The sequence below is a fragment of the Chiloscyllium plagiosum genome, unplaced genomic scaffold, assembly GCF_037043375.1.
Source record: "Chiloscyllium plagiosum isolate Xiang-an unplaced genomic scaffold, Cpla_swu_hap1 HiC_scaffold_30, whole genome shotgun sequence".
Taxonomy (NCBI): domain Eukaryota; kingdom Metazoa; phylum Chordata; class Chondrichthyes; order Orectolobiformes; family Hemiscylliidae; genus Chiloscyllium; species Chiloscyllium plagiosum.
In genome coordinates, this window is record NW_028270168.1 from 55,154,537 (window position 1) to 55,180,115 (window position 25,579).

Genomic DNA, 25,579 nt, shown 5'->3' on the forward strand with positions numbered 1-25,579 from the left:
TTTCATGATTTTGTAGGCGTCAACCAAGTACCCCGCCTCAACCTCTGTCTTTCTAATGAAAATAATCCAAATCTACTCAACTTCTCTTCCTAGCTAGCGCCCTCCATACCAGGCAACACCCTGGTGAACCTCCTCTGCACCCTCTCCAAAGCATCCATATCCTTTTGGTAATGTGGCGACCAAAACTGTAGGCAGTTTTCCAAATGTGGCCGAACCAAAGTCCTATACAACTGTAACATGGCCTGCCAACTCTTGTACTCAATACTCCGTCCAATGAAGAAAGCATGCTGTATGCATTCTTGACCACCTTGCCATCTTCAGGGAACAATGGACCTGAACACCCAGATCTCTCTGTACATCAATTTTCCCCAGGGCTTTTCCATTACCGTATAGTTCACTCTTGAATTGGATCTTCCAAAATGCATCACCTCACACGTGCCTAGATTGAACTCCATCTGCCATTTCTCCACCCAACTGTCCAATCTATCTATATTCTGCTGAATTCTCGGACAATCCCTTTCACTATCTGCTACTCCACCAATCTTAGTGTCATCTGCAAACTTGCTAATCAGACCACCCATACCTTCCTCCAGATCATTTATGTACATCACAAACAACAGTAGTCCCAACACAGATCTCTGTGGAACACGACTGGCCACAGTCCTCTCATGTTGTCCAGCCAGTTCTCTATCCATCTAGCTAGTACACCCTGGACCCCATGTGACTTCACTTTCTCCGTCAGCCTACCATGGAGAACCTTATCAAATGCCTTTCTGAAGTACATGCACATGACATGTATAGCCCTTCTCTCATCAATCTGTTCGAGAGGGCTGGGTTACACCTGAACTGGAGGGCGACCAACATCCTGGCATCCAGCTTTGCTAAGGATGGTTAAAACTAGAATGCCAGTGGGCTGGGATCCTTAAAAGAAGGGAGGCAAGTGAAGGCTGTAACAGTGAATTGAAGAGACAGTTCAGGCTGGAATGTGACAGGGAGCAAGGAATGCCTGTTAGATTAAATTGCATCTATTTTAATGCAAGACAGCCGACAGGTAAAGCTAGTGAACTCAGGGCACGGATAGGTACATGAGACTGGGATATTATAGCCATTATAGAAACATGGCTGAGGGAGGGACAGGACTAGCAGTTTAAATGTGCCAGGGTATAAGTGCTTAAGGCGGGACAGAGGTGGAGGAAAGAGGGGAGGGGGAATTGCATTGTTGCATTACAGCAGTAGTCAGAGATGAAGTAACTGAAGGATCATCCAGTGACACTTCAGGGGTGGAGCTAAGAAATAAGAATGCGTGAGTTGGCTATAATTTAGAATTCCTAAAGTGTGGATACAGGCCCTTTGGCCCAACAAGTGGTCCTCTGAAGAGTAACCACCCAGATCCATTCCCCTACTCCATTATCCTATATCTATGCCTGACTAAGGGGATGGTGATGTTATTGGGGTTTTACGATAGGCCCCCAAATAGTCAACAGGAAATAGATGTACAAATATGCAGAGAGACTGAGGGACTTACAGGAGTGATAGGCTTGTCATAATAGGGGAATTTAATTTTCCTAACATAGCTGGGGACTGACAGAGCATTAAAGGCTGAGGTGGGTGGAATTTGTTGTGTTTTCAGGAAAGTTTCCTCAAGCAGTATATAGAAAGGGGCAAAATTTGACCTACTCTTGGGAAATAGGGCAGGACAGGTGATTGGGGTGACAGTAGGGAAGCACTTTGGGACCTGTGACCATAGTTCTATTAACTTAAATATAGTTGTGGTGAGGGACAAAACCCATCAACAGGTTCATGTTCTAAATTGGGGCAAGGTGAATTTTGATGGAATTAGACTGGAGCTCGCAAGGGTTGATGGGTGTAAGGGGCCTTTAAAAGTGAGATAGCTAGAGTTAAAGGTCTATCTGTTCCTTTGAGGGTGAAGGGCAAGGTTGGCAGGAATAGGGAACCCTGGATGACAAGAGATATTGAGGCTTTGACCAGAAAAAAAAGGAGATATGGCTCAAGTATAGACAGTTGGGGTCAAGGGAATCCCTGGAGGTGTATAGGGGATTTACTAAAGAAGGCAATCAGGAGGACGAAAAGGGGACACGAGATAGCCTTGGCTGAGAAGATTAGGGTGAATCCAAAGAGGTTCTTTAAGTATATTAAAGGAAAAAAGTATAACTATAGAGAGAATAGGACACCTCAAGGACCAAATTGGACACATATGTGTAGAACAGCAGGAGATAAGCAAGGTCCTTGATGAATACTTCTCCTCTGTGTTTACTGTGGAGAAAGACATGGAGGCTTGGGAACTTAGTGGTCATATTTTGGGGACAGTCCATATCGCAGTAGAGGTGGTGTTGGATGTATTAGAATGCGTGAAGGTGGATGAATCTCCTAGTCCTGACCAGATATATCCAAGAACACTGCAAGAGGCAGGAGAGGGAATTGTGGGTGCCCTGGCTGATGGTTTTGCATCATTGTTAGCCACGGGTAAGATCGCGGAAGACTGGAGGTTTGTGAATGTTGTGTGCCATTATTCAAGGGCTGCAAATAAAATCCTGGGAACTATAGAACAACAAGCCTAACATCTGTAGTAGGTACGTTACTTGAGAAGATTCTGAGATATAAGATATACATGTATTTGGAAAGACAGAGTTGGATTAGGAGCAGTCAGCATGGCTTTGTGCATGGGAGATCATGCCTCACAAGTTAAAGTTCTTTGAAAAAGTGACCAGGAAGGTTGTTGAGGGCAGGACAGTAGACATGCTCTGGAAGGTTGATTCACATGGAATCCAGGTGGAGCTGGAAAATTGCATGCACAGTTGGCCCTTTGGTAGGTCAGGGGTCAGTACTGGGCCCACTGCTATTTGTTATCTATATTAATGATTTCGATGAGAATGTACAAGGCATGACTAGTAAGTTTGCAGATGACTCTAAAATAGGTGGTATCATGGACAGTGAGGAAGATTCTCAGAAATTGCAACAACACCTTGATCAGCTGGGGAAGTGGACCGAGAAATGGCAAATGGAGTTTAATATAGATAAGTGTGAGGTCTTGCATTTTGGAAAGTCAAATCAAAGTAGGAGTTTCATGGTGAATGGTAGGATCTTAAAGAGTGTAGTGGAACAGAGAGACTTTGGAGTTCAGGTGCACAGTTATCTGAAAGTGGAGTAACAGGTAGACAGGGCAGTGAAGAAGGCTTTTGACACACAGGCCTTCATCAGTCAGGGCAGTGAGTATATAGATTACTATAGATACTTACAGCGTGGAAACAGGCCCTTCGGCCCAATAAGTCCACACCGACCCACCCAAAGCGTGACCCAACTAGACCCACTCCCCTACACCTAACACTACGGGCAATTTACCATGGCCAATTCACCTGACCTGCACATCTTTGGACTTTGGGAGGAAACCGGAGCACCCGGAGGAAACCCACGCAGACACGGGGAGAACGTGCAAACTCCACACAGTCAGTCGCCTGAGGCAGGAATTGAACCCGGGTCTCTGGCGCTGCGAGGCAGCAGTGCTAACCACTGGGCCACCGTGCTGCCCATCAGAAGTATAGAAGTCGAGAAGTTATATTGCAGTTGTATGGGATACTGTTGAGGCTGCGCTTGGAGTATAGTGTTCAGTTTTGGTCACCTTGCTATAGGAAGAATGTTGTTAAACTGGGCAGCACTTTACAAGAATATTGCCAGGACACAAGGGTCTGAGTTATAAGGAGAGGTTGGACAAGCTAGGACATTTTTCTTTAGAGCGTAGGAGACTGAGGGGCGGATCTTATAAAAGTGTATAAGATCATGAGAGGCATGGATAGGGTGAGTGCACTCAGTCTTTTTCCTAGTGTTGGGGAATTGAGGACTAGAGGGCAGTGGTTTAAGATTAGAGGGGAAAGAATAAATGGGAACCCGAGAGGCAACTTTTTTCGACACTCAGTAGTACGCATGTGGAATGAGCTGCCAGTGGATGAGGCAGGTCCATTAACAATTTTTCAAAGGCATTTGGACAAATGCATGGATAAGGAAGGTTTAGAAGGATATGGGCCAAGTGCAGAGAAATGTGGTTAGCCTGTACGGACATTTTGGCTGGCATGGACAATTTGGACTGAAGAGCCTAGCTCCAACTGTAGGACTCTATGACTATGACACGAAAAGTTGCCTGTAGTTCCGGTCGGCTCGCCTCAGAATTGTAGGACCTTTTTGTCAATCTCTCCTGTTTAATATCCATTCAACTATCCAGATTCTGAATCCATTTAAATGATGGAATACTACCTTATTTTGTGCAGTGATTGTGGACCATGTGGACTTCATAAAATATGTATTCCCTGATTGGACTGTTAATCTGGTCCATTTAGGGAACCCTGGCTGAGAGATAGCATCAGGAGTGTCAGACATTCTGTTCACTCCACAAGCTGGTGCTGAGGGAACTGGATAAGTGTTAATGACATGTAAAAGGTGACCTAGTGATGGGATATCATCCTCTTTGGAGTGAAATGAGAGAAAAGCATGCTCCTGAAGAAATTTGTTCATTACAATCGTCTTTGAGATGAGTTAAGCATTTCTGGCTGAAGTGACTTCATCTGATGAAGGAGCAGCGCTCCAAAAGCTTATGATTTCTGTTGAACTATAACGTGGTTTTGTTCAACTTTTGACTTTCTCCCATGAGTTCATGCAGCCATGGTGACTCTCCCATGAGTATACACAGCTACAGTCACTTTATAATATCCATAGAGCACCAGAATCTGCAATCTCCAAAGACATGACAGAGCCACAGTCACTCTGCCACGAGTACATAACTAAAGTCACTTACCCATGAGGACACACAGCTACACTCTCTCATGAGTCTACAGAATCAGAGTCACTCATCAATGTTTATACATAGCTAGATTCATTCTCCAATGCCTATACACAGCCATAATCACTTTTCAGTGAGTATACACTGCCACAGTCACTCTACCTCCACTTTGGACAGCCTTGGACCAGTAATTCCCAAGTGTCTGTGGGAGTGCCAAGGTTTCCCAGTGAGACCGTGAGATTATAACTGAAGCACTTTTTTTGTCCACCTGGGGCTCGCCTGCCATTTCAAAGTTGCATCTGCTTGGGGAGTCTTGTGTTGATCATGTGGATGATGTGCCAAGCCATTGCAGATGATCAAGGGTTGCAAGTGCCTTGCTGCTGAGGATGTTGGCCTAGTCAAGGATGCTGGTACTGATGGAACTTCCTTCACAGCAGATTCATAGGAGCTGAGCAGGTAGCATTGGTAGTACTCCTCCACTGCCTTGAGAGGTCTGCTGTGGACAGGCCACATCTCAGAGGCATATAGACGGGCTGGAACTACTACAGCTCTGTAAACCAGGATCTTGGTGTCAGATCTGATGTTGTTATTCTCAAACATCCTTTTCCTCAGGTATTTGAAAGCTGTGCTATCACACTGGAGGCAGTGCTGAATCTCTTCATCAAAAGCTGATTTGGCTGACAGGACACTTCTGAGGTATTGGGCATGGTTAATGTTCTGTTAGGCTTCCCCTTAGACTTTGATGATCAGGGGTTTGCTTCACAATGGAGGCAGGCCAGGTTGGTGGATGACATTCCTTTTGTGGATGCTCAGAATGAGACCCATTCTCTCACATACCTCTGTAAAAGGTGCTGATGATGGTCTGGAGTACATTCTCGGAGATTGCACATACACCAGCATCTGCAGCCTGATGACATTAGTTGGGATGACTTTGGTTTTGGCTTGGAGGTAGTGGAAGTTGAATAATTTCCCACTGGTTCTCTAAGTTAGCCTCACACCAGCAGGGGGCCTGTCAGCAATGAGGTGAAACATTGCAGCGAGGTAGATCGAGAACAGTGTCATGTGAATTCTGACTTTGTTCCCCCCCAGTCTAACACTGGCACCTCCAAATCATCACAGAAATGTGGTTGAGTGAAGGGATGGACTAGCAACTTAACATTCCAGTGTATGGCACCTTTAGATTACATTACAGTGTGGAAACAGGCCCTTCGGCCCAACAGGTCCACACCAACCCGCTGAAGCACAACCCACCCATACCCCTACATTTACCCCTTATCTAACACTACGGGCAATTTAGCATGGCCAATTCACCTGACCTGCACATCTTTGGACTGAGGGAGGAAACCTGAGCACCCGGAGGAAACCCACGCAGACACGGGGAGAACGTGCAAACTCCACACAGTCAGTCGCCTGAGGCGGGAATTGAACCCGGGTCTCTGGCGCTGTGAGGCAGCAGTGCTAACCACTGTGCCACCGTGCCGCCCTGAGAGGTGAGACAGAGGAGAATATAAAAAGGGTGTTAGGGTTGCCCAAGACTGAGTGGTACAAAATGACCGATGGCTGTCCGTGGCTAATGCAGTAGAACATGGCTGACAGTAGTTCGAGCAGTTGGGCAAATATTTGCCTCATGTAGCCTTCCCAAGTAGAACAATTGTAGCTCTGTATAATCAAGGTGCAGCTGCTGTTGCTTACTTGGGTAAGAACATTTCAGGCAAATTAGTTGTTTCTCTTGAATTATTTAATCAATCCGTTATGGCACTGATTAGATTTTAGTTAAGATTCTTCAGATAATCATAGATATAGATTTTGAAGTAGTTAGAGATCCACGTACATACAAAAAAAATCACTAAAAACATGCAAACTAGTTTCAGACAGTAAAAACAGCCTCCATATCATTACAGAGCGGAATCAATCAAGTGGGCGGCACGGTGGCCCAGTGGTTAGCACTGCTGCCTCACAGCGCCTGTAGACCCGGGTTCAATTCCCGACTCAGGCGACTGACTGTGTGGAGTTTGCACATTCTCCCCGTGTCTGCGTGGGTTTCCTCCGGGTGCTCCGGTTTCCTCCCACAGTCCAAAGATGTGCGGGTCAGGTGAATTGGCCATGCTAAATTGCCCGGAGTGATAGGTTAAAGGGGTAAAGGTAGGGGTATGGGTGGGTTGCGCTTCGGCGGGTCGGTGTGGACTTGTTGGGCCGAAGGGCCTGTTTCCACACTGTAAGTAATCTAATCTAATCTAATCTAATCAATCTTAGCAGACATTGGAATCAGGAGTGAATAAACACAATAAGACATCATTTGTTAGCTAAAGAATTCTAACATTAGGTGTAACCACGTAACTTTGTTGGAACTGACCAAAAATTAATACTTTTGTGTTTCTTGTAATGAAGAATGTTAAGGGTCCTGAAATAATAGGCAAGTATGAAATTAATTGGCAGTTAACACAGTACAGCTGGCAAACATAGCTTTAATATGTTTATCATTGTAAATAGCCTCAAGAAAGAAGATAAGAAGTTTGGGATAACATCATGAAGGTTGAGGAGTGGGCCTCAAGCCTGTCTATCTTTTTATCATTCAGTGATATGATTAGCTTAATTGGAAATACACTGAAATTGCTGATGCAAGCATGAACTGTGTAAGATGCTGTACCACAGAGCAATTACAAAGGGATAACTCAACACTGCTGACCAATGTGCATTCTGAGTTTAAACTGTATAAGGTAAGGCATTCGAAAGTTTTTTGAGTGCCTTATAGCTCTGAGAAATGAAGTTGTACCAAAAAACAAAGCTGCAATAAAGGTTTCCTGACACCTACCATGGACTCAGACTCTCATTGGAAAATATCAGTGTCTCACTATTAATTACGGAGTCAATTACTGCAAGAAGGAGAGATGATATCTTCGAAGGATCCTCAAACAAGGCTTTGTAGGTAACACTTAGGAATGTTACGGGAGCATCTATTTTGCTGGGAGTTCATTATTATTCCCCAAAGAGTCAGGGGAAACAGAGAAGCAAACATGTAGACAGTTCACAGAGGTGTGTAAGAGTAATTGGGTAATTAAACTAGGCGATTTCAACTTTCTCAACATAAATTGGATAGTCATAAGGTTTAGAGGGGGCAGATTTCTTCATATCTATCTCGGGGAGTTTTTGTAACAATATGTCGAAGGCCCAACAAGGGACATTGTAGTGCTGGGTAAAAGCAATGACTGCAGATGCTGGAAACCAGATTCTGGATTAGTGGTGCTGGAAAAGCACAGCAGTTCAGGCAGCATCCGAGGAGCAGTAAAATCGATGTTTCGGGCAAAAGCCCTTCTGGGGAAAGAAACCAGAGAATTGTTCGATGTGGCAGTTGGAGAACATTTAAGCGATAAGAGACCACAACACAGTATGGTTCAAACTTGTTCTGGACAAGGAAAAAAAATGCCTGCAAAAGATGGCTTTGATTTTGGTGGTGGGGGCAGCTTTTATTAAAATAAAGCAGGATTTATTTACACTCGACTGCAAACAGCTCTATGTGGGTAAGTCTACAGCACAACAACAGGGAGTTTTCAAAAAGGAACTGGGGAAAGTACAGGTCCAACATGTACCTCTTAGAGGGAAATGTAAGAGCAATAAGTTCAGAGAACCCTGGATGTCTGGGACAAATCAGGACTAGATAAAGAAAAGAAGTTGGGTTTTTAGCAAGTCCAAAGGGAGCAATTCAGCTGCGGCTCTAGATTAATACAGGAAGTGCAGGGTTCAATTCCCGACTAGGGCGACTCACTGTGTGGAGTTTGCACGTTCTCCCCGTGTCTGCGTGGGTTTCCTCCAGGTGCTCCGGTTTCCTCCCACCATCCAAAGATGTGCAGGGTCAGGTGAATTGGCCATACTAAATTGCCTGTAGTGTTAGGTAAGAAGTAAATGTAGGGTATGGGTGGGTTTCGCTTCGGCGGGTCGGTGTGGACTTGTTGGGCCGAAGGGCCTGTTTCCACACTGTAATCTAATCTAATCTAATCTAGAGTTACTCTCCTGTTAGTACATAGATTCAGAATAAATCTCCAATGACTATGCACAGCTACAGCCATTCTCCAATATGTATAAAGTGCCAGAGACACTGTCCAATGTCTATACAGATCCAGAGTCTATACAGATCCATGAATATACACAGCAACAGTTCCTCTGCTATGGGTTCACACTGCCAAGATCACTGTCCAAAGACTATAAACAATCAAAGTCACTCTCCAATGAATATATCCATTTGGAATCACTCTCCCATGTGTATGCACAGCCAGAGTCACTCTCACATCACTATACACAATCAGGATTCATTCCTTCCATTGATCAACAGGTCGTACCCCCTACCTGTCTTCACCTATCCCTACTTCACCACTTTGCCCCCACCACCCCTTTTATCTGCAGCTCCCCCCACACCCACCCTGAGTCCTAAAGAAGAGTTACACCCGAAACTTCGACTTCTCCACCTCCTAATGCTGCCTGGCTTGCTGTTTTCTTCCAGCCTCCTGCCTGTCTGTCTACTTTGGATTCCAGCATCTGAATTATTTTTTGTCTCTATACACAACCAGAGTCACTCTCCAAAGAGTTTACACCATCAGAGTGACTATCTCATGACAATATACAAGCAGAGTGACCCTCCTATAGGTACGTACTGCCAAAGTCACTCTCCCACTCTTGGAGAAAGTGAGCACTGCAGATGCTGGAGGTCAGAGTGGAGAGTGTGGTGCTGGGAAAGCCCAGCAGGTCAGGCAGCATCTGAGGAGCAAGAGAATCGACAGTTTGGGTATTAGCTCTTCCCTCTTGAATGATTGTACATGACCAGAGTCATTCACCAACCCTCCCATGCGTACACCTGTTCAGTGTCATACTCCGATGAGTATACCCATTCAAAGTCACTCTCTGATGAGTATTCTATTCTCCCACTTTCTGATCACAGTTTTCAGGTATTAGTAAATACTTCTGGAGCAGATAGATCATGGATCCAGATCTCCCGTACAACAACAATATAATTCCACAATGCAAACTGCACCCGTATCTCCTCAATTTTTTTAAACTATCTTCCATGCCTTCACATAACCTTATTCAACCTTCATTACTTTCTCCCTTCCTGCAGCCCCCTATTAATCATTGAGCTGCCTTTCCTAGCATTTTGCAAATCCTCAAATAACTTTCATATGATCTCTCCTGCATCTTCCATCCCAACAGCTCAAACAAAATGCTGTGCAGGGACTCAGTCCCAGCTCTGTGCAGCTACAGGGTGCTTGAACAGGTGCAACCTTCCCAGAGCTAGCAACAGTGTCCCAGGAATCTTAAGCTTCCCTGCCCTTGCAGTCATATGTTCATCTGTCTAACCTTCTTCTCACTCGCATGTGGCCCTCAGCGTGATCTGCAGATGATCACATTTGAGGTCCTGCTTGTTAATCTCCTCCCTGAACTCTGGCTGCAGACCACTGATGGCACCAACATGGACCATTATATCTAGCTCTTATCCTTCCCCCAGATGCATGTCCTGTGGCCTCTCTGTCACATCCTTAACTGTGGCAACATGAGTCAATGTTCATTCTGGAGTCATATCTATGGCTACTGAAATGTCTGTTACTCACTTAATGACTCCTCTTTCAATATTTGCTTTCCACTGTTTTTCTTTCAGTCCTGTACAGTTTACATATCCAGAGCTATAAAGAGCTAGGGACTTCCTGCATACCTCTGAGGAAAGCTTTATCCTCATCAATATCCAGAATGGAAAATCTATTCCTGAGTGGGGTCTCCTGCACTACCTTCCTGTTTCTCGGGGACTGTCTGACAGTCACCCATTCCCTATCTTCCTGCATCTTTCTGTTCTTGTACTTCATTGCATGTGGCACTCTGAGTCATTCAAAGATTACTATTTTTGATTACTATCTTGCTAACCATCTGCCTTGCTCGCTAAGTTCTAATTGCTGTTCCACATCCCCTTCCTGTTCCAGAGGCAAAATTGTTGGCCCATATAATAGGATTGGTTTTCATTCTGCATAGTTAGCCAGGTTACGGAGAGAAACTGTGACCAGTTTTGGTGAATAATCTTTACCTTGTGCCTGATAACAGAACACCCCTTTGAGGCAGCGTATCCCTGAAAGGATTCAGAGGAAGGCACTGGCTGTTTGTTCTGACCAACAGACCAAGCGGTTCAGCAGAAAGACAACATTGGCTGAAAGCTCTCTGGCACCTGAATGAAATTTCCATACTGCAGCAGTGGAAGCGCACAGCTTAATGGCTGCTTACCTTGCTCAATGGCTTCTTGCACTTTTTCAGAATCAGCTGAGAGATAAAGGTTGGTGTGATATGCTTTCAGATACTCAATTGGACTCTTCCCACCCGTCATGCAGAATCTTTCAACAGACAGTCCTGGAAAGGAAGGAAGGATGGATACATCAGTGATTGTAGTCATGGAGAGGAATAGGAGCAAACGGAATGGGAACATATTTAATTGTGGGAGGGGGAATTCTAATGCTATTAGGCAGGAAGTGTGGAGCATAAATTGTGAATAGATATTCTCAGGGAAATACACAACTGAAATGTGGAGGTTGTTTAGGGAGCACTTGCTGTGAGTACTGGATAGGTTTGTCCCACTGAGGCAAGGAAGGGATGGTAGGGTGAAGGAACCTTGGATGACAAGAGATGTGGAACATCTAGTCAAGTGGAAGATGTAAGTTTACTTAAGGTTGAGGTCTGATGAAGAGCTCATGCTTCAGACGTTGATTCTCCTGCTCCTTGGATGCTGCCTGAGTAGTTGTACTTTTCGAGCGCCACACTTTTTGATTAAGCTTGAGGAAGTAAGGATCAGACAGGGCTTTAGATGGTAGCCAGAAAGGATCTGAAGAATGGACTTTGGAAAGGTAGAAGGGAGCATGGAAAATGCCTTGGCGGGTAGGATTAAGGAAAACCCCAAGGCATTCTACACTTATTTGAGGAACAAGAGGATGGCCAGAGTGAGGGTAGGGCCGATCAGGGATAGTGGAGGGAACTTGTGCCTGGAGTCGGAGGAAGTGGGGAAGTCGTTAATCATTACTTTGCTTCAGTATTCACTGCTGAGAGGGACCTTGTTGTTTGTGAGGACAGCATGAAACAGGCTGATATGCTCGAACAGTTCCATGTTAAGAAGGAGGATGTGCTGAAAGTTTTGAAAAAAACATTAGGAAAGATAAGTCCCGTGGGTCAGATGGATATACCCAATGTTACTAAGGGATGCGAGAGAACAGACCGTTGTGCCTTTGGCGATGATCTTTGCATCCTCACTGCCCACTGGAGTAGTGCCAGATGATTGGAGGGTGGCAAATGTTATTCCCTTGTTCAAGAAATGGAATAGGGATAACCCTGGGAATTACAGACCAGTCAGTCTTACACCTGTGGTGGGCAAAGTATTGGAGAGAATTCTAAGAGACAGGATTTATGATTATTTGGAAAAGCATACTTTGATTAGAAATAATCAGCATGGCTTTGTGAGGGGCAGGTCATGCCTCACAAACCTTATTGAATTCTTTGAGGATGTGATAAAACACATCGATGAAGTTAGAACAATGGATGTACTGTACATGGATTTTAGAAAGGCATTTGATAATTTTCCCATAGTAGGCTCATTCAGAAAGTAAGAAGACATGGGATACAAGGACATCTGGCTGTTTGGATATAGAATTGGTTGGCCCACAGAAGACAGAGACTGATAGTAGATGGAAAGTATCCAGCCTGGAGCTCGGTGACTAGAAGTATTCCACAGTGAACTGTTCTGGGGCTTCTGCTCTTTGTGATTTTTATAAATGACTTGGATGAGGAAATGGAAGGATGGGTTAGTAAGTTTGATGATGGCATGAAGGTTGGTGGAGTTGTGGATAGGGTGGAGGGCTGTTGTAGGTTGTAGCGGGACATTGACAGGATGCAGAACTGAGCTGAGAAATGGCAGATGGAGTTTGCTTTAGAGAAGGCCATAGTGTCTGTTGGATTTCATTGGCAGAGGGATTGAGTTTAAGAACCGCGAAGTTATGCTGCAACTCTATAAAGCCCTGGTTAGACCACACTTGGAATAGTGCTTTCAGTTCTGGTCGCCTCATTAGAGGAAGGATAGGGAAGCTTTAGAGAAGGTGCAGAGGAGAATTACCTGGACTGGAGGGCATGTCTTATGAAGAAGTCTTATGGAGCAAAGAAGGATGAGAAGTGACTTGATAGAGATGCAAAAGATGATAAGATGCATAGATAGAGTAGGTAGCTAGAGACTTGTTCCCAGGGCAGAAATAGCTATCATGAGTGGGCATAATTTTAAGGAGATTGGAGGAAGGTTTAGGGGAGATGTCAGAGGTAGGTTCTTTACTCAGAGAGTGGTGGCAACGTGGAATGCACTGCCAGCAGTGGTAGTACAGTCAGCTACATTAGGGACATTTAAGCAACTCTTGGATGGGCGCATGGATGATTGTAAAATGAAGGGTGTCTAGGTTAGTTTAATCTCAGAGCAGGATAAAATTCAGCACAACATCGAGGGCCAAAGGCCCTTTACTGTTCTATGAGGCCATGTGAGAGATTAGTAGGAATCACTGATTGAGGGGTTAGTAAGTGAATAGTGAGGGGGGTAGTGAGCGAGGGGTTAATAAGTGAGGGTCAGAGAGTGAGGGGGTCAGAGAGTGAGGGGGCAGAAAGTGAGGGGGACAGAGAGTGAGGGGGACAGAGAGTGAGGGGGTTAGTGAATGAGAGGTCAGTGAATGACAGGTTAGTGGGTGAGAGCGTTCAGTGGATGAGGGGGTCAGTGGGTGAGGGGGGTGTCAGAGAGCGAGGCATCAGAGAGTGATGGGTCAGAGAGCGAGGGGATTAGTGAATGAGAGGTTAGTGAGTGAGAGGTCTGTGAGTGAGGGTCAGAGAGTATGCAGTCAGTGAGTGTGCGGTTGAGATTGCGAGATCAGGAGAAGGAGCCTAGCCAGTCTTTTCTTGGTTGGTCTTTCCAGAAAGACTTCACTTGTCTGTGATAACAACTAAGACAAACCAATTCCCTATTTACCAAGCAACAAACCTGTTTCCCTTTTACTCTGTCACTGACCATAAGAACAGGCACAATATTAAATAAAAGTCACAATAAATCAACTTTATAAAATTATTCATGAAGTATGAGTACAAATGAAAGCTAATCACTTTTATGGATTGCCTTATTGCCTCTCTCAGCCTGTCCTAGTGTTACTCCACAGTGCTTGGCCAGTGCCCACTTTAGAATGCCTGAAATGTTTCAGTCAGAAACCAAGAACCGAGGCTGTCACTTGGTTGACAATCATCCTGAAGTAGTTTTGGCCGTAGAAAGCTCAGTTTTGGATTTCACTGCTTCAGCTTTGCTGGGTGGGTGGCAGGAAACACAAAGACATTGGTAGTGTTGCAGTGTTACGAAGATGAACAATAATAACACAGGATAGTAGGTTTGAGAATTTCAGAACCATTTCTCTACCTTGGCTGATGGCTGTGTTGGATTGTATAGAATGTTGGACTGCTGTGCAGGTCTGGAAGCTCCATTGGACATGGTGACCCACAGCAAGTATGGCAGCACACAACTTCTGTTTGAGTTTCCAATGCACTGCCAAAAAAGGTGCCACCTTCACTGATTGGTCACAGCATTGCTGGTTGAAACCCAAATGTGAAAACAGAATTGGCCAAGGTTCGCTTGCTGCAGTGGATGAACACCAGGTTTTGTAGCAAATGTGTGCAGGACTTTACTCTGTTTGAGACCCTTGCATTTTCTGATGTATACAAACAATTTGGAGATGGGTATTGAGGGCAAAAATTACAAAACTTACAAATGATACTAAACAAGGGGGAATTACGAGGATGATGCTGAGTGATTTCAGTGGGCGGCACAGTGGCTAGCACTGGGTTCAATTCCAGCCTTGTGTGACTGTCTGTGGGTGTCTCCCTGTGTCTGTGTTGGTTTCCTCCCACAGTCCTAAGATGTGCAGATTAGGTATACTGGCCATGGTAAATGTGGAGTTACAGGGAAAGTGTGGGGGGCTGGGTCAGTGTGGGATGCTGTTTGGAGGGTGGGTGCAGTCTTGATAGGCTGAATGGGATGATGACATTAACAAGTTGGCGAAGGGGGCAGATGTCTGGCAGGCGAATTTCCATGTGAGGTAATGTACTTTGGTAGATGCATCGTGAGAGACAATATAGGCTCAATGGTTTAACTTAGATGGGAGTACAGGATCCGAAAACCAGTTGAATTTTGGGGTTCATGTGCATGATTCTCTGAAGGTGGCCCAATAGGTTGAAACAGTTGTTAAGAAGGGTGATAGGAACGTTGAGTTTATAAATAGAGGCATAAAGTATATAAAAAAGGAAGTGATGCTATAAATCATTTGTCAGACCACATTCGGGGCATTCTGATCAGTTCTGCGCACCTTATTTAAGGAAGGATGTTAAATCCCTGGAGAGAGTGCAATGGAGATTTATTAGAATGATATGAGGATGAAGGATTTTAAATACAAGGAAAGATAAGAGTAATTGAGCTCATTCTCTTTGGAGCAGAGAAAATTAAGAAGTGACAAAAACAGAAATTGCTGGAAAAACTCAGCGGGTCTGGCAATATCTATAGAGAGAAATCAAAGTTATCGTTTGGATCCAGTGACCTTTCCTCAGCACGCAGGGGAGTGTGGAGATTTATTCCATAGGAAGTTTCAAAAGACAGCTGGATATATATTTGAAAGTGATGAATTTTGAGTGCTATGGAATAGGATTAGAATCATTAATTGGTTGCTTTGAGCAGTGCAGACCTGATGAGCCGAACAGCCTTTTCAGTGATGTAAACCTCTGTAACTCTATCTTCTCCATGGGGATCAGAATATTCAATCATCCACTTCCACTAGGTTTCTGCTTGTCCGTGAAGAGAGAAGACTATGTGTCAGCAAGTGTTTTGAGATGGTATGCCTTTCAAATTGCTTCATTCTCAGTGTGTGTATGGTGAGAGTGTGAGGTGCATGTGTGAAAGTGCGGTGAAGTACAAGAATATTTGGAATATCAGAAACTATATTTTATAGATATTGTTGATAGATGCGAGAGAGTGTGCAGAGTGAGCATGTGTGTGTGAGAGACAGTGCACGCAGAGTGAGTGTGTGCATGTGACAGAGAGAGAGAGAGTGCGTAGTGAATATGAGAGAAAGGGAGAAACAGGAATGAGTATGTGCTGCGTGTGTGTGAGTGAGATGGAGAGCGAGACAGCAAAGTGTGTTTATGCGTGTGCAAGACAATGTGGGATGAGTGAGGGAGAGTGTAGAGTGTATTTCAGCAAGAGGCTGTATAGTGAGAGTGTGAGAAAATTAGAGACAATAGAGCGACAGTGTACAAGGATGAGAAACAATGTAGTGAGAATGTAAGAGAGAGACACAATATAGTGAGACTGTGAGTGTAAGTGCATGGGTTGATTCTGAACATGAGAGAGATTGTGAGAGACATCATGGCAAGTGAGAATCTGAGAGTGTGTGAATGTGAGAGTGTCAGAGGTGAGTATGATAGACTTTGTCAGAGTCTAAATGAGTGTGAGACAGCAGTGTGTGACAATGACAGTGTGTATGAGAGACATCACAGAGAGTGAGCGATACGATAGGAAGCATGTGAGAGATTGTGAACATGAAAGACATTATAGTGAGAGGGTGAGAATATGAGTGTGAGAGAATGTGCATGCAAGACACCCAATATAGTAAGGGTGTGAGTGTGACAACACAATGAGAGAGTGTGAATGTCAGAGACATCGTAGTGAGAGGGTGAGTGTGAGAGAGAATGCGTGTGACAGAGCATATTGAGAGTAAGTGTGAGAGAGTGAGTGTGGGAAAGTGAGTGTGAGAGACAGCATAGTGAGATTGCAAGTGTAACAAACATCATAATGAGAGCACGAGTGTTTGAGAATGAATGTGAAAGACATCATACTGAGAGTGAGAGTGTGTGAGAGTGAGAGTGTGAGAAACATCATAGTGAATGAGAGTGGATACAGGAGAAAGATGTGTATGAAGATGCCTGGATATGAAGCTGGCGTGAGGGTAATGCTCCACCTACCGTAATGGTTGATACTGTTGATAAGCCGCACTCCGACTTGTGCATGATTGTTAGTCACCAGAACAATATCAAAGAGCTCGTCACTGGCTGGATACAGGTCACGGAGCTGCTCATTCACAGATTCTACAGCCTAAAGAGAAACAAACAGCAACTTACACTCATTACCCAGATCAGTGTGGACTGAGTGACAACGAGGATCACCATGCAGCAGTATGGATGGAGAGGGGGATGGGGAGAGGCAGAATGAGGGGAAAGAGTTGAAGGAAATGGAGAAGGAGGGGGAGAGGGGAAAATGGGGAGATGGAAGGAGTGGGAAGAAGAGAGGGAGTGGGGAGAAAAGCAGAGGGAGGGAGGGCTGGGGAGGAGGGAGAAGAGAGAGGAGGAGAGGGAAGGGAGAGAGAGAAGGAGAGACGGAAGGGCAGGAGGGGAGGGGGAGTTGAGGGGGAGGGTGGAGAAGGGTGAGAGAGGAATGGAGAGAGGGGAAAATGGAGGAGTAGAGGGAGAGGCCATGGGAAGACAGCGAGACTGTGATGGTTCAATAATGGGCTCATTCCCCTTGACCCTACTCTCACTTGATGTCAGTGTGTGAGGTACTTGCATACACATGCAACACACACCAAGGTACACAAACTCACACTGAGGTCCTCACATTGACACAAATTCAAACTACAGTGCTCACACACAGTCATGGAGGTCCTTGCACACATGGATGCACACTGACATCCACATGCACATGCTTTCATACATTCTCCCACTGAGGGCACAAAGGCACAAAGTGACACTGAGGTCCTTATATGTGCTCATGCATGTGTGCACACAAACAGTTACACACAGAGGGCCCCATATGAACATTCTCTTGCTGATGTCCTCGCACACTCACACTCAGCTCCTCATAGACACATACTGACACAAAGAGGTTCTTACACGGACACACAGATCCTCTCTCTCTCTCTCTCTTTCTCTCTCTCATACACGTATTGAAAACCATTCATACACCCACATAGACAGACCCATTGACAGTGTGTGGATCTCAGTCTATTTGTTTGTGTGTGGAGCCCCACTCCGGTGCCCAAACATACCCAGACCCTCTCAGTGCGATCCACAGACACAGACCCTCTCAGTGTGATCCACAGACACAGACCCTCTCAGTGCGATCCACAGACACAGACCTTCTCAGTGTGATCCACACACCCAGACCCTCTCAGTACGATCCACATACCCAGACCCTCTCAGTACGATCCACACACCCAGACCCTCTCAGTGTGATCCACAGACACAGACCCTCTCAGTGCAATTCACATGCCCAGACCCTCTCAGTGCGATCCACAGACATAGACCCTCTCAGTGCGATCCACACAGACCCTCTCAGTGTGATCCACATATAATCACTCCCAATGTGATCCACAGACACAGACATGCACACACACACACAGTCACTCACTTACTTTCTGTGGCATTCTTACACAATATTCACACTCAGGTCCTTGCGCACACACATACACACACTCACACTGAGGTTCTCACACAGACAGAAACTGTGGTTCTCACAAATACACACCGAGATCCTCCAACACACTGAGGTCCTCTCCCACTCTCAGTGAGAGTGTGCGTGAGGACCTCAGTGTGTTCCTGACAGCCTCAGTTGTGTTTGTGTGTGTGTACAATGACATCACAGTGAGAATGAGTGAGTGAAAGTGACAGAGTGAAAGAGAGAGAGAATGTGTGTGCGTGAGAGAGAGAGAGAGAATGAGAGAATGTGAGAGAGAGTATATCTGTGCGTGTGTGTCTGTATGTATGGAGGACCACAGGAATGATGAAGGGCTCCTGTCCGAAACATTGATTTTCCTGTTGCTTGGATGCTGCCTGACCTGCTGTGCTTTTCCAGCACCACTCTAATCTTGACCCTAATCTCCAGCATCTGCAGTCCTCACTTTCACCTAAAACACATATCTGTGTAATTAAGGAAAGTGTAACTTAAGTACTCAATTTAGCACAGTAAATTTTATATCCACAATAACTCCTAACTTAATGAAGAAAATAATTAAAATAACCTAACAAAGTAGCATAAATATCAAAGGCAGTGCAAGGTGCATGTTACACCGATGGAATGTGATACTGTTTTGAATGCTGAAGTAAGACCGGATAATTTGGACAACCCAAATACTGTTTGTGTATAGTGAGGGAGGATTGATACTGTTCTCTGCAGCAAAGAGCCTGAATCCAGAGGTTGTCTGGCTAGGATTTGGGACAAATGTTCAGGGTTGGAGAGATACTTACAGAGAGAGGACAGAAAACAGTCATCAGAGTCCAATAAGGTTTCAATGAAAAAGATACAGCAGAGTAGCAAGGTGTAGAAGTCAAATTAATGGGCATAACCTCAAAGGTCATAATCAGTGGATTGTTACCTAAGCTATATGACACAGGGTAAGTCAGATTAGACAAATGAGTGTGTGGCTGAAAGATTGATACAGGCAAAGCAGGGTCTCATCTCTGGGGCACTGAAACCTCCACTGAGGAAAATGAGATTTGTGCAAATGGGATGGTTTCCACCTGAACATGCTGGGACCAAAGTTCTTGCCAACTACAAAACTAGAGAGGTTGGGGTATCTTAAAATGAATCGTGAGGACAATTGATCAAAGCACATTGGTGAAAAAGATAAGGCTTAAGATTTTGCAGCAATCTTCAGCCAGAAGTGCCAAAGTGATGTTCCCCTGATCCCCAGCATTACAGAAAACAGCCAATTCAATTCACTCCATGTGATATCAAGAAACGGTTGGAGGCATTGAATACTGCAAAGGCTATGGGCTCTGACAACTATCTGTCAATAGTACTGAAGGCCTGGGCTTGAGAACTTGCCACCCACCGAGCCAAATTACAACATCTACATCTACCCGACAATGTGGAAAACTGCCCAGATATGTCCTGTATATAACAAGCAGGACAAATCCAACCCAGTCAACCCAGTCAAGAGCAGACCATCAGTCTGCTCTTGACCATCAGTAAAGTGATAGAAAGCATAATCAACAGTGCTGTTAAACAACATATCTCAGCTACAGCAATCCTCTTGCAAGGATGCCTGCCTTGAAGAGGTTTTCCTCCTCTCTCTACAAGAATCTCAGGGAGTCTCTCTCTCACTGCAACTCCCAGGTCATTTCCTCAGCCCTGAAGCTCTTCAACCATGTCCTGAAACAAACTCGCTATCACAGCCACATTTGCTTCCTCAGTGCCTGTCTCCGTAACCAACTCACCCCACACGGACTCCGGACCACCTTTAAACCAGCAGAGTTCGGACCCGAACAGGACAAACAGTACAGATTACAGATTCAAAAACACCAGCAATGGTTCTCCATCAAGATCCTCCGCTCCACGCTTGCAGCAATGCGCCGGTACCTAACCTCTCTACAGTCTGCCCTGCCTCAGCTGAGGGCCACACTCTCACAGAATTGCAAAGGACCCACTCTGTACTACATCCTCAGGAGAATTCATACTCTCAACAAACAGTATTTCAATTCCATCTCAAACATCAAAAACTCTTATCTCTCCACGCTTCAGGCTCTCTGCCTTTATTTCTGATGAAGGGCTTTTGCCCGAAACGTCGATTTTGCCTGTCTTCGGATGCTGCCTGAATTGCTGTGCTCTTCCAGCACCACTGATCCAGAATCTGGTTTCCAGCATCTGCAGTCATTGTTTTTACCTCTCTCAGCAATAACCTGCTCAGTAATGCCCAGTTTGGTTTCTGCCAAGGCCCCACAAGCTCCTGACCTATTCTAGCCTTGGTTCAAACATGAACAAAAGAGTTCAATTCCAGAGGCCAGGTGAGAGTGACAGCCTGACATCAAGGCCACATTTAATCAAGAGACCTATGCAAAACTGGAGTCAATGGGTATCAGGGGCAAAATCTCCAGGTGGAATCACACACAGAACATAGAACAGCACAGGACAGTATAGGCCCTTGATGTTGTGCCAACCTTTTATCCTACTCTAAGATCAAACTAAACGACACTCTTCATCTTACTATCATCCATGTACCTATCCAAGAGTCACTTAAATGTCCCTAATGTATCTGACTCTACTACCACTGCTAGCAGTGCATTCCACACACCCACCACTCTCTGTGTAAAGAACCGACCTCAGACATCGCCCCTAAACCTTCTACCAATTACCTTAAAATTATGCCCCCTCGTGATAGCCATTTCTGCCCTGGGAAAAAGACTCTGGCTATCCACTCTATCTATGCCTCTCATCACCTTGTATCAAGTCACGTCTCAACCTTCTTCGCTCCAAAGAAAAAACCCTAGCTACTGCAACTTTTTATCATAAGACATGCCCTCCAGTCCAGGTAGCATCCTGGGAAATTTCCTTTGCAACATCTCTAAAGCTTCCACATCCTTCCTATAGGGAGGTGACCAGAAAAGAACACAATATTCCAAGTGTGGTCTAACCAGGGCTTTATAGAGCTGCAATATAACCACACGGCTCTTAAACTCAATCCCCCTGCTAATGTAAGCCATTACACCATATGCCTTCTTAACAATCCTATCAACTTTGGTGGCAACATTTTAAGGATTCTTTGAACATGGATCCCAAGATCCCTCTGCTACTCCACACTGCCAATAATCCTGCCTTTAACCCTGTATTCTGCATTCAAATTCAACCTTTCAAAGTAAATCACTTCACACTTTTCCAGGTTGAACTCCATCTGCCATTTCTCAGCCCAGCTCTGCATCCTGTCAGTGTCCCATTGCAATCTACAACACTCTCCACACTGTCCAGAACTCCACCATTCTTCGTGTCATCGGCAAAAGTATTAACCCATCCTTCCACTTCCTCATTCAAGTCATTTATAAAAGTCACAAAGAGCAGACGTCCCAGAACAGATCCTACGGACCACCACTGATCACTGAGCTCCAGGCTGAATACGTTCCATCTACCAACACCCTTTGTCTTCTATGGGCCAGCCAATTCTGTATCTAGACAGCCAAATTTCCTAAGCTTCCTTACATTCTGAATGAGCTTACCATGGGAATCTTTATCAAATGCCTTGCTAAAATCCAGACACACCACATCCACTATTCTACCCTCATCAATATGTTTTGTCACATCCTCATAGAATTCAATAAACCTTGTTGGATTCAATAAGACCTGCCCCTCACAAAGCCATGCTGACTATCTCTAATCAAACTATGCTTTTCCAAATAATCATAAATCCTGTCTCTCAGAATCCTCTCCAATAATTTACCCACCACCAACTTAAGACTGACTGGTCTGTAATTCCCAGGGTTAAAGAATTCTCTTTCTTGAACAAAGGAATAACATTTGTCACCCTCCAATCATCTGGTAGTAATGCAGTGGACAGTGAGGACGCAAAGATCATCACCAAAGGTGCAGCGATATCTTCCCTCGCTTTCACAGAAACCTTGGATATATCCCACGGGACTTATCTATCCTCACATTTTTCAAAATATCCAGAACATCCTCCTTCTTAAGGTCAACCTGTTCAAACACATCAGCCTGTTTCACACTGTCCTCACAAGCAACAAGGTCCCTCTCAGTAGTGAATATCAAGCAAAGTATTCATTAAGGACCTCCCCTACCTCCTCCAATTCCAGGCTCAAGTTCCTTCCATTATCCCTGATCGGCCCTACCCTCACTCTGGCCATCCGCTTGTTCCTCACATAAGTATAGAATGCCTTGGAGTTTCACTTAATCCTACCCGCCAAGGCTTTTTAATATTTTTCTTCACATCCAAAACCCCCGACAGCCCCTTCCTTTCCAATTGCTGGAGGTGTAACACCTGCTCATTTACCTCCTCCCTCCTCAGTATCCAATGGCCCAAATATATCTTCCAGTGTAGCAGTGCCTTGCCTAGACTTCACACAATCTCATCTACTGCATTCGCTGCTCACAATGTGGTTCTCTCTTCATTGGGGAAATGAAGCGTAGACTGGGTGTCCGCTTTGCAGAAAAACTATGTTCTGCCGCAAAAATGACCCTAAGTTTCCCGTTGCCTGCAACTTCAACACATCATCCCATTCCCTGGCCAATCTCTCTGTCTCAGGCTTATTGCAGTAATCCAGTGAAGCTCAGTGTAAGCTGGAAGAACGATAGCTCATTTTCCGCTTGGAGTCCCTTCAAATTCTGGATTCAATTTTTTTAAGATTAGATTAGATTCCCTACAGTATGGAAACAGGCCCTTCGGCCTAACAAGTCCACACTGACCCTCCAAAGAATAACCCACCCAGACCCATTTCCCTACATTTACCCCTAACTAATGTACCTAACACTATGAGCAATTTAGCATGGCCAATTCACCTGACCTACACATCTTTGGATTGTGGGAGGAAACCGGAGCACCCGGAGGAAACCAGCGCAGACACAAGGAGAATGTGCAAACTCCACACAGAAGTCACCTGTCTGCGTTCAATAACTTTAGGGTTTGCTCTCTCCTATGTCCTAGCCCCCACCTGCACAAACCAAGCCTTGTTATCACATAGTCTGCTATTACACACTACCCATTGTTAGCCACTAACGGTCTCCATTAATAACTATTCACCCACCTAGCCAGATTGTTATTCACAGCTTTGCTGGTCCAACTGTTCTCTCTCTTTGAGCCGTATCCCCACCTATTGTTTACTCCTTAGCCCCTCCCCTCACACTGTCTTCTGCATATAAACCAACAAACCGACATTTTCCTAGCTACCATCGGTTCTGAGGAAGGGTTACCGGACCTGAAACATTAACACTGATTTCTCTTCACAGGTGCTGCCAGACCTGCTGAGGTTCTTCAATGGTTTCTGTTTTTGTTCCTGATTTACAGCATCTGCAGTTGTTTCCATTTTTATTTCTCTATAAACAGATTTTGAAAGCAGCAGTCTTAGTTGGTAGGCTCCAGAGGACAGTCTTCAGGCAGATGGAAGATGGACCAGAAGAGGAGGAGGAAGATCGAGGGAAGAGTTCCTTAGCCCCTCAGCTAGAGGGCAGGATTCTGCTCCCACCACTTTAATGCCACACTGAAACATTCCACACTAGCAGCCTGCTTGTCCTCTGGTTTCAGTGAACCATCCCCAACTAACAGTTGTACACTTTCTTTATCTAATTAACACAGAACATGGAACAGCACAGTACAGAAACAGGCCCTTCGGCCCACCGTGTCTGTGCCGGCCACAATGCCATTCTAAACTAATCCCATCTGCTTGCTTGTGGTCCATATCCCTCTAATCTCTGCCTGTTGCTTGTGCATATCTAAATGCCTCTTAACCTTTCCTGTCATATCTGCTTCAACCACCTCTTCTGGCAGCACATTCCAGGAACATTCTGTCTTGTGTGGGAAAAAAACTTGCCTCAAACGTCTCCTTTAACACTGTCCCCTTCTCTCCGTAAACCTATGCCCCTTTATTTTTGATATTTTCACCTTGGGAAAAAGCCTACGAATATTTACCCAATCCACGCCTCTCATCATTTTATATACTTCTATATCAGGTCATCCCTCAGCCTTTGACACCTGAAAAGAATCCAAGCTTGTCAAATCTCTCTTTATAGCTAATAGACTCCAATCCAGGAAACATCCTGGTAAAGGCTATTTGCAGATTTTCCAAAACTTTCACATTGTTTCAAAAGTACGCATCAGAACTGCACATGATACTTCACGAATGGTCTGCTCAAAGTCTTGGATCATGTCTAAATCACTGCTTCTAAACAAACTTAATAAATTAACAATAAATTCTTACCAATCTTTGGTATCGGTGAGCACAAACCCTGAATATCAATAAGATTAACAGGAGCCAAGGGGTTTTGTATTCAGACGAAGCATTGCATAGCAACAAGTAGTTGATTGGTCGATGGAGTAGTGAGCAGTTATTGATGACAAGAACATTTGTTTCCCAACAATGTGTGATTGGTTCTCAACTAACTGAGCAGTTTAGAGCTGGGAACAAACTACAGAGGTGTTTTAACCTTCATCAAGACAGGAGCTCCGTCTAAACTCTAAACTAGTTGAACCAGGAACATTCCTCGTCACAATGGATGTTTCAGCACTCTACACCAGCATCTCACACAATGACGGCATCAACCTCAGTACTCAATACCAACAACTGCCAACCTCCTAGCACCGTCCTTCAACTCATCTGCTTTATCCTCAATCACCCTTGGCAACCAGTTCTTCATCCAGACACACGGAACAGCCATGGGGACCAAATTTGCACCCCAATATGCCAATATTTTCATGCACAGGTTCGAACAAGACTTCTTCTCTACACAGGACCTCCAACCAACACTATATACCAGGTATATTGACGACATTTTCTTCCTCTGGACCCATGACGAGGAGTCACTGAAACAACTACACAGTGATACCAACAAGTTTCATCCCACCATCAACTCACCAGGGACTACTGTCTACTATCTGTCTCATTATGGGACACATGCATCTCCATCAAGGTTGGGCACCTCAGCACCTTACTCTACCATAAATGCACAGATAACCTCACGATGCTACACTTCTCCAGCTTCCACCTGAAACATATTAAAACAGCCATTCCCTATGGACAAGCCTATGCATACATAGGATCTGTTGAGATAAGGAGGAACGTGACGGGAACCTGGAAGTACTCAAGGATGCCGTCACAAGAATGGTGTATGATGCTTAACTCATTGACCACCAGTTCCGACGTGCCACAGCAAGGAACTGTAATGACCTCCTCAGGGTACCCTTTGTAGTTCAGTACTTCACAGGAAAAATCTATGCCATGTTC

At 44.9% G+C, this 25,579-nt stretch overlaps 1 protein-coding gene across 1 annotated transcript in view; it reads right to left on the reverse strand.

Annotated features, from left to right (window-relative positions):
* LOC122563770 (cytosolic 5'-nucleotidase 1A-like) overlaps positions 1-25,579 on the reverse strand; it is a 47,413-nt gene that overhangs the window by 16,642 nt on the left and 5,192 nt on the right. The window contains exons 3-4 of the mRNA XM_043717987.2: positions 16,829-16,958; positions 11,045-11,167 (exon numbers count right to left, since the gene is read on the reverse strand). Coding sequence (XP_043573922.2) covers positions 11,045-11,167; positions 16,829-16,958 — 253 coding nt within the window. The remainder of the gene's footprint in view (positions 1-11,044; positions 11,168-16,828; positions 16,959-25,579) is intronic.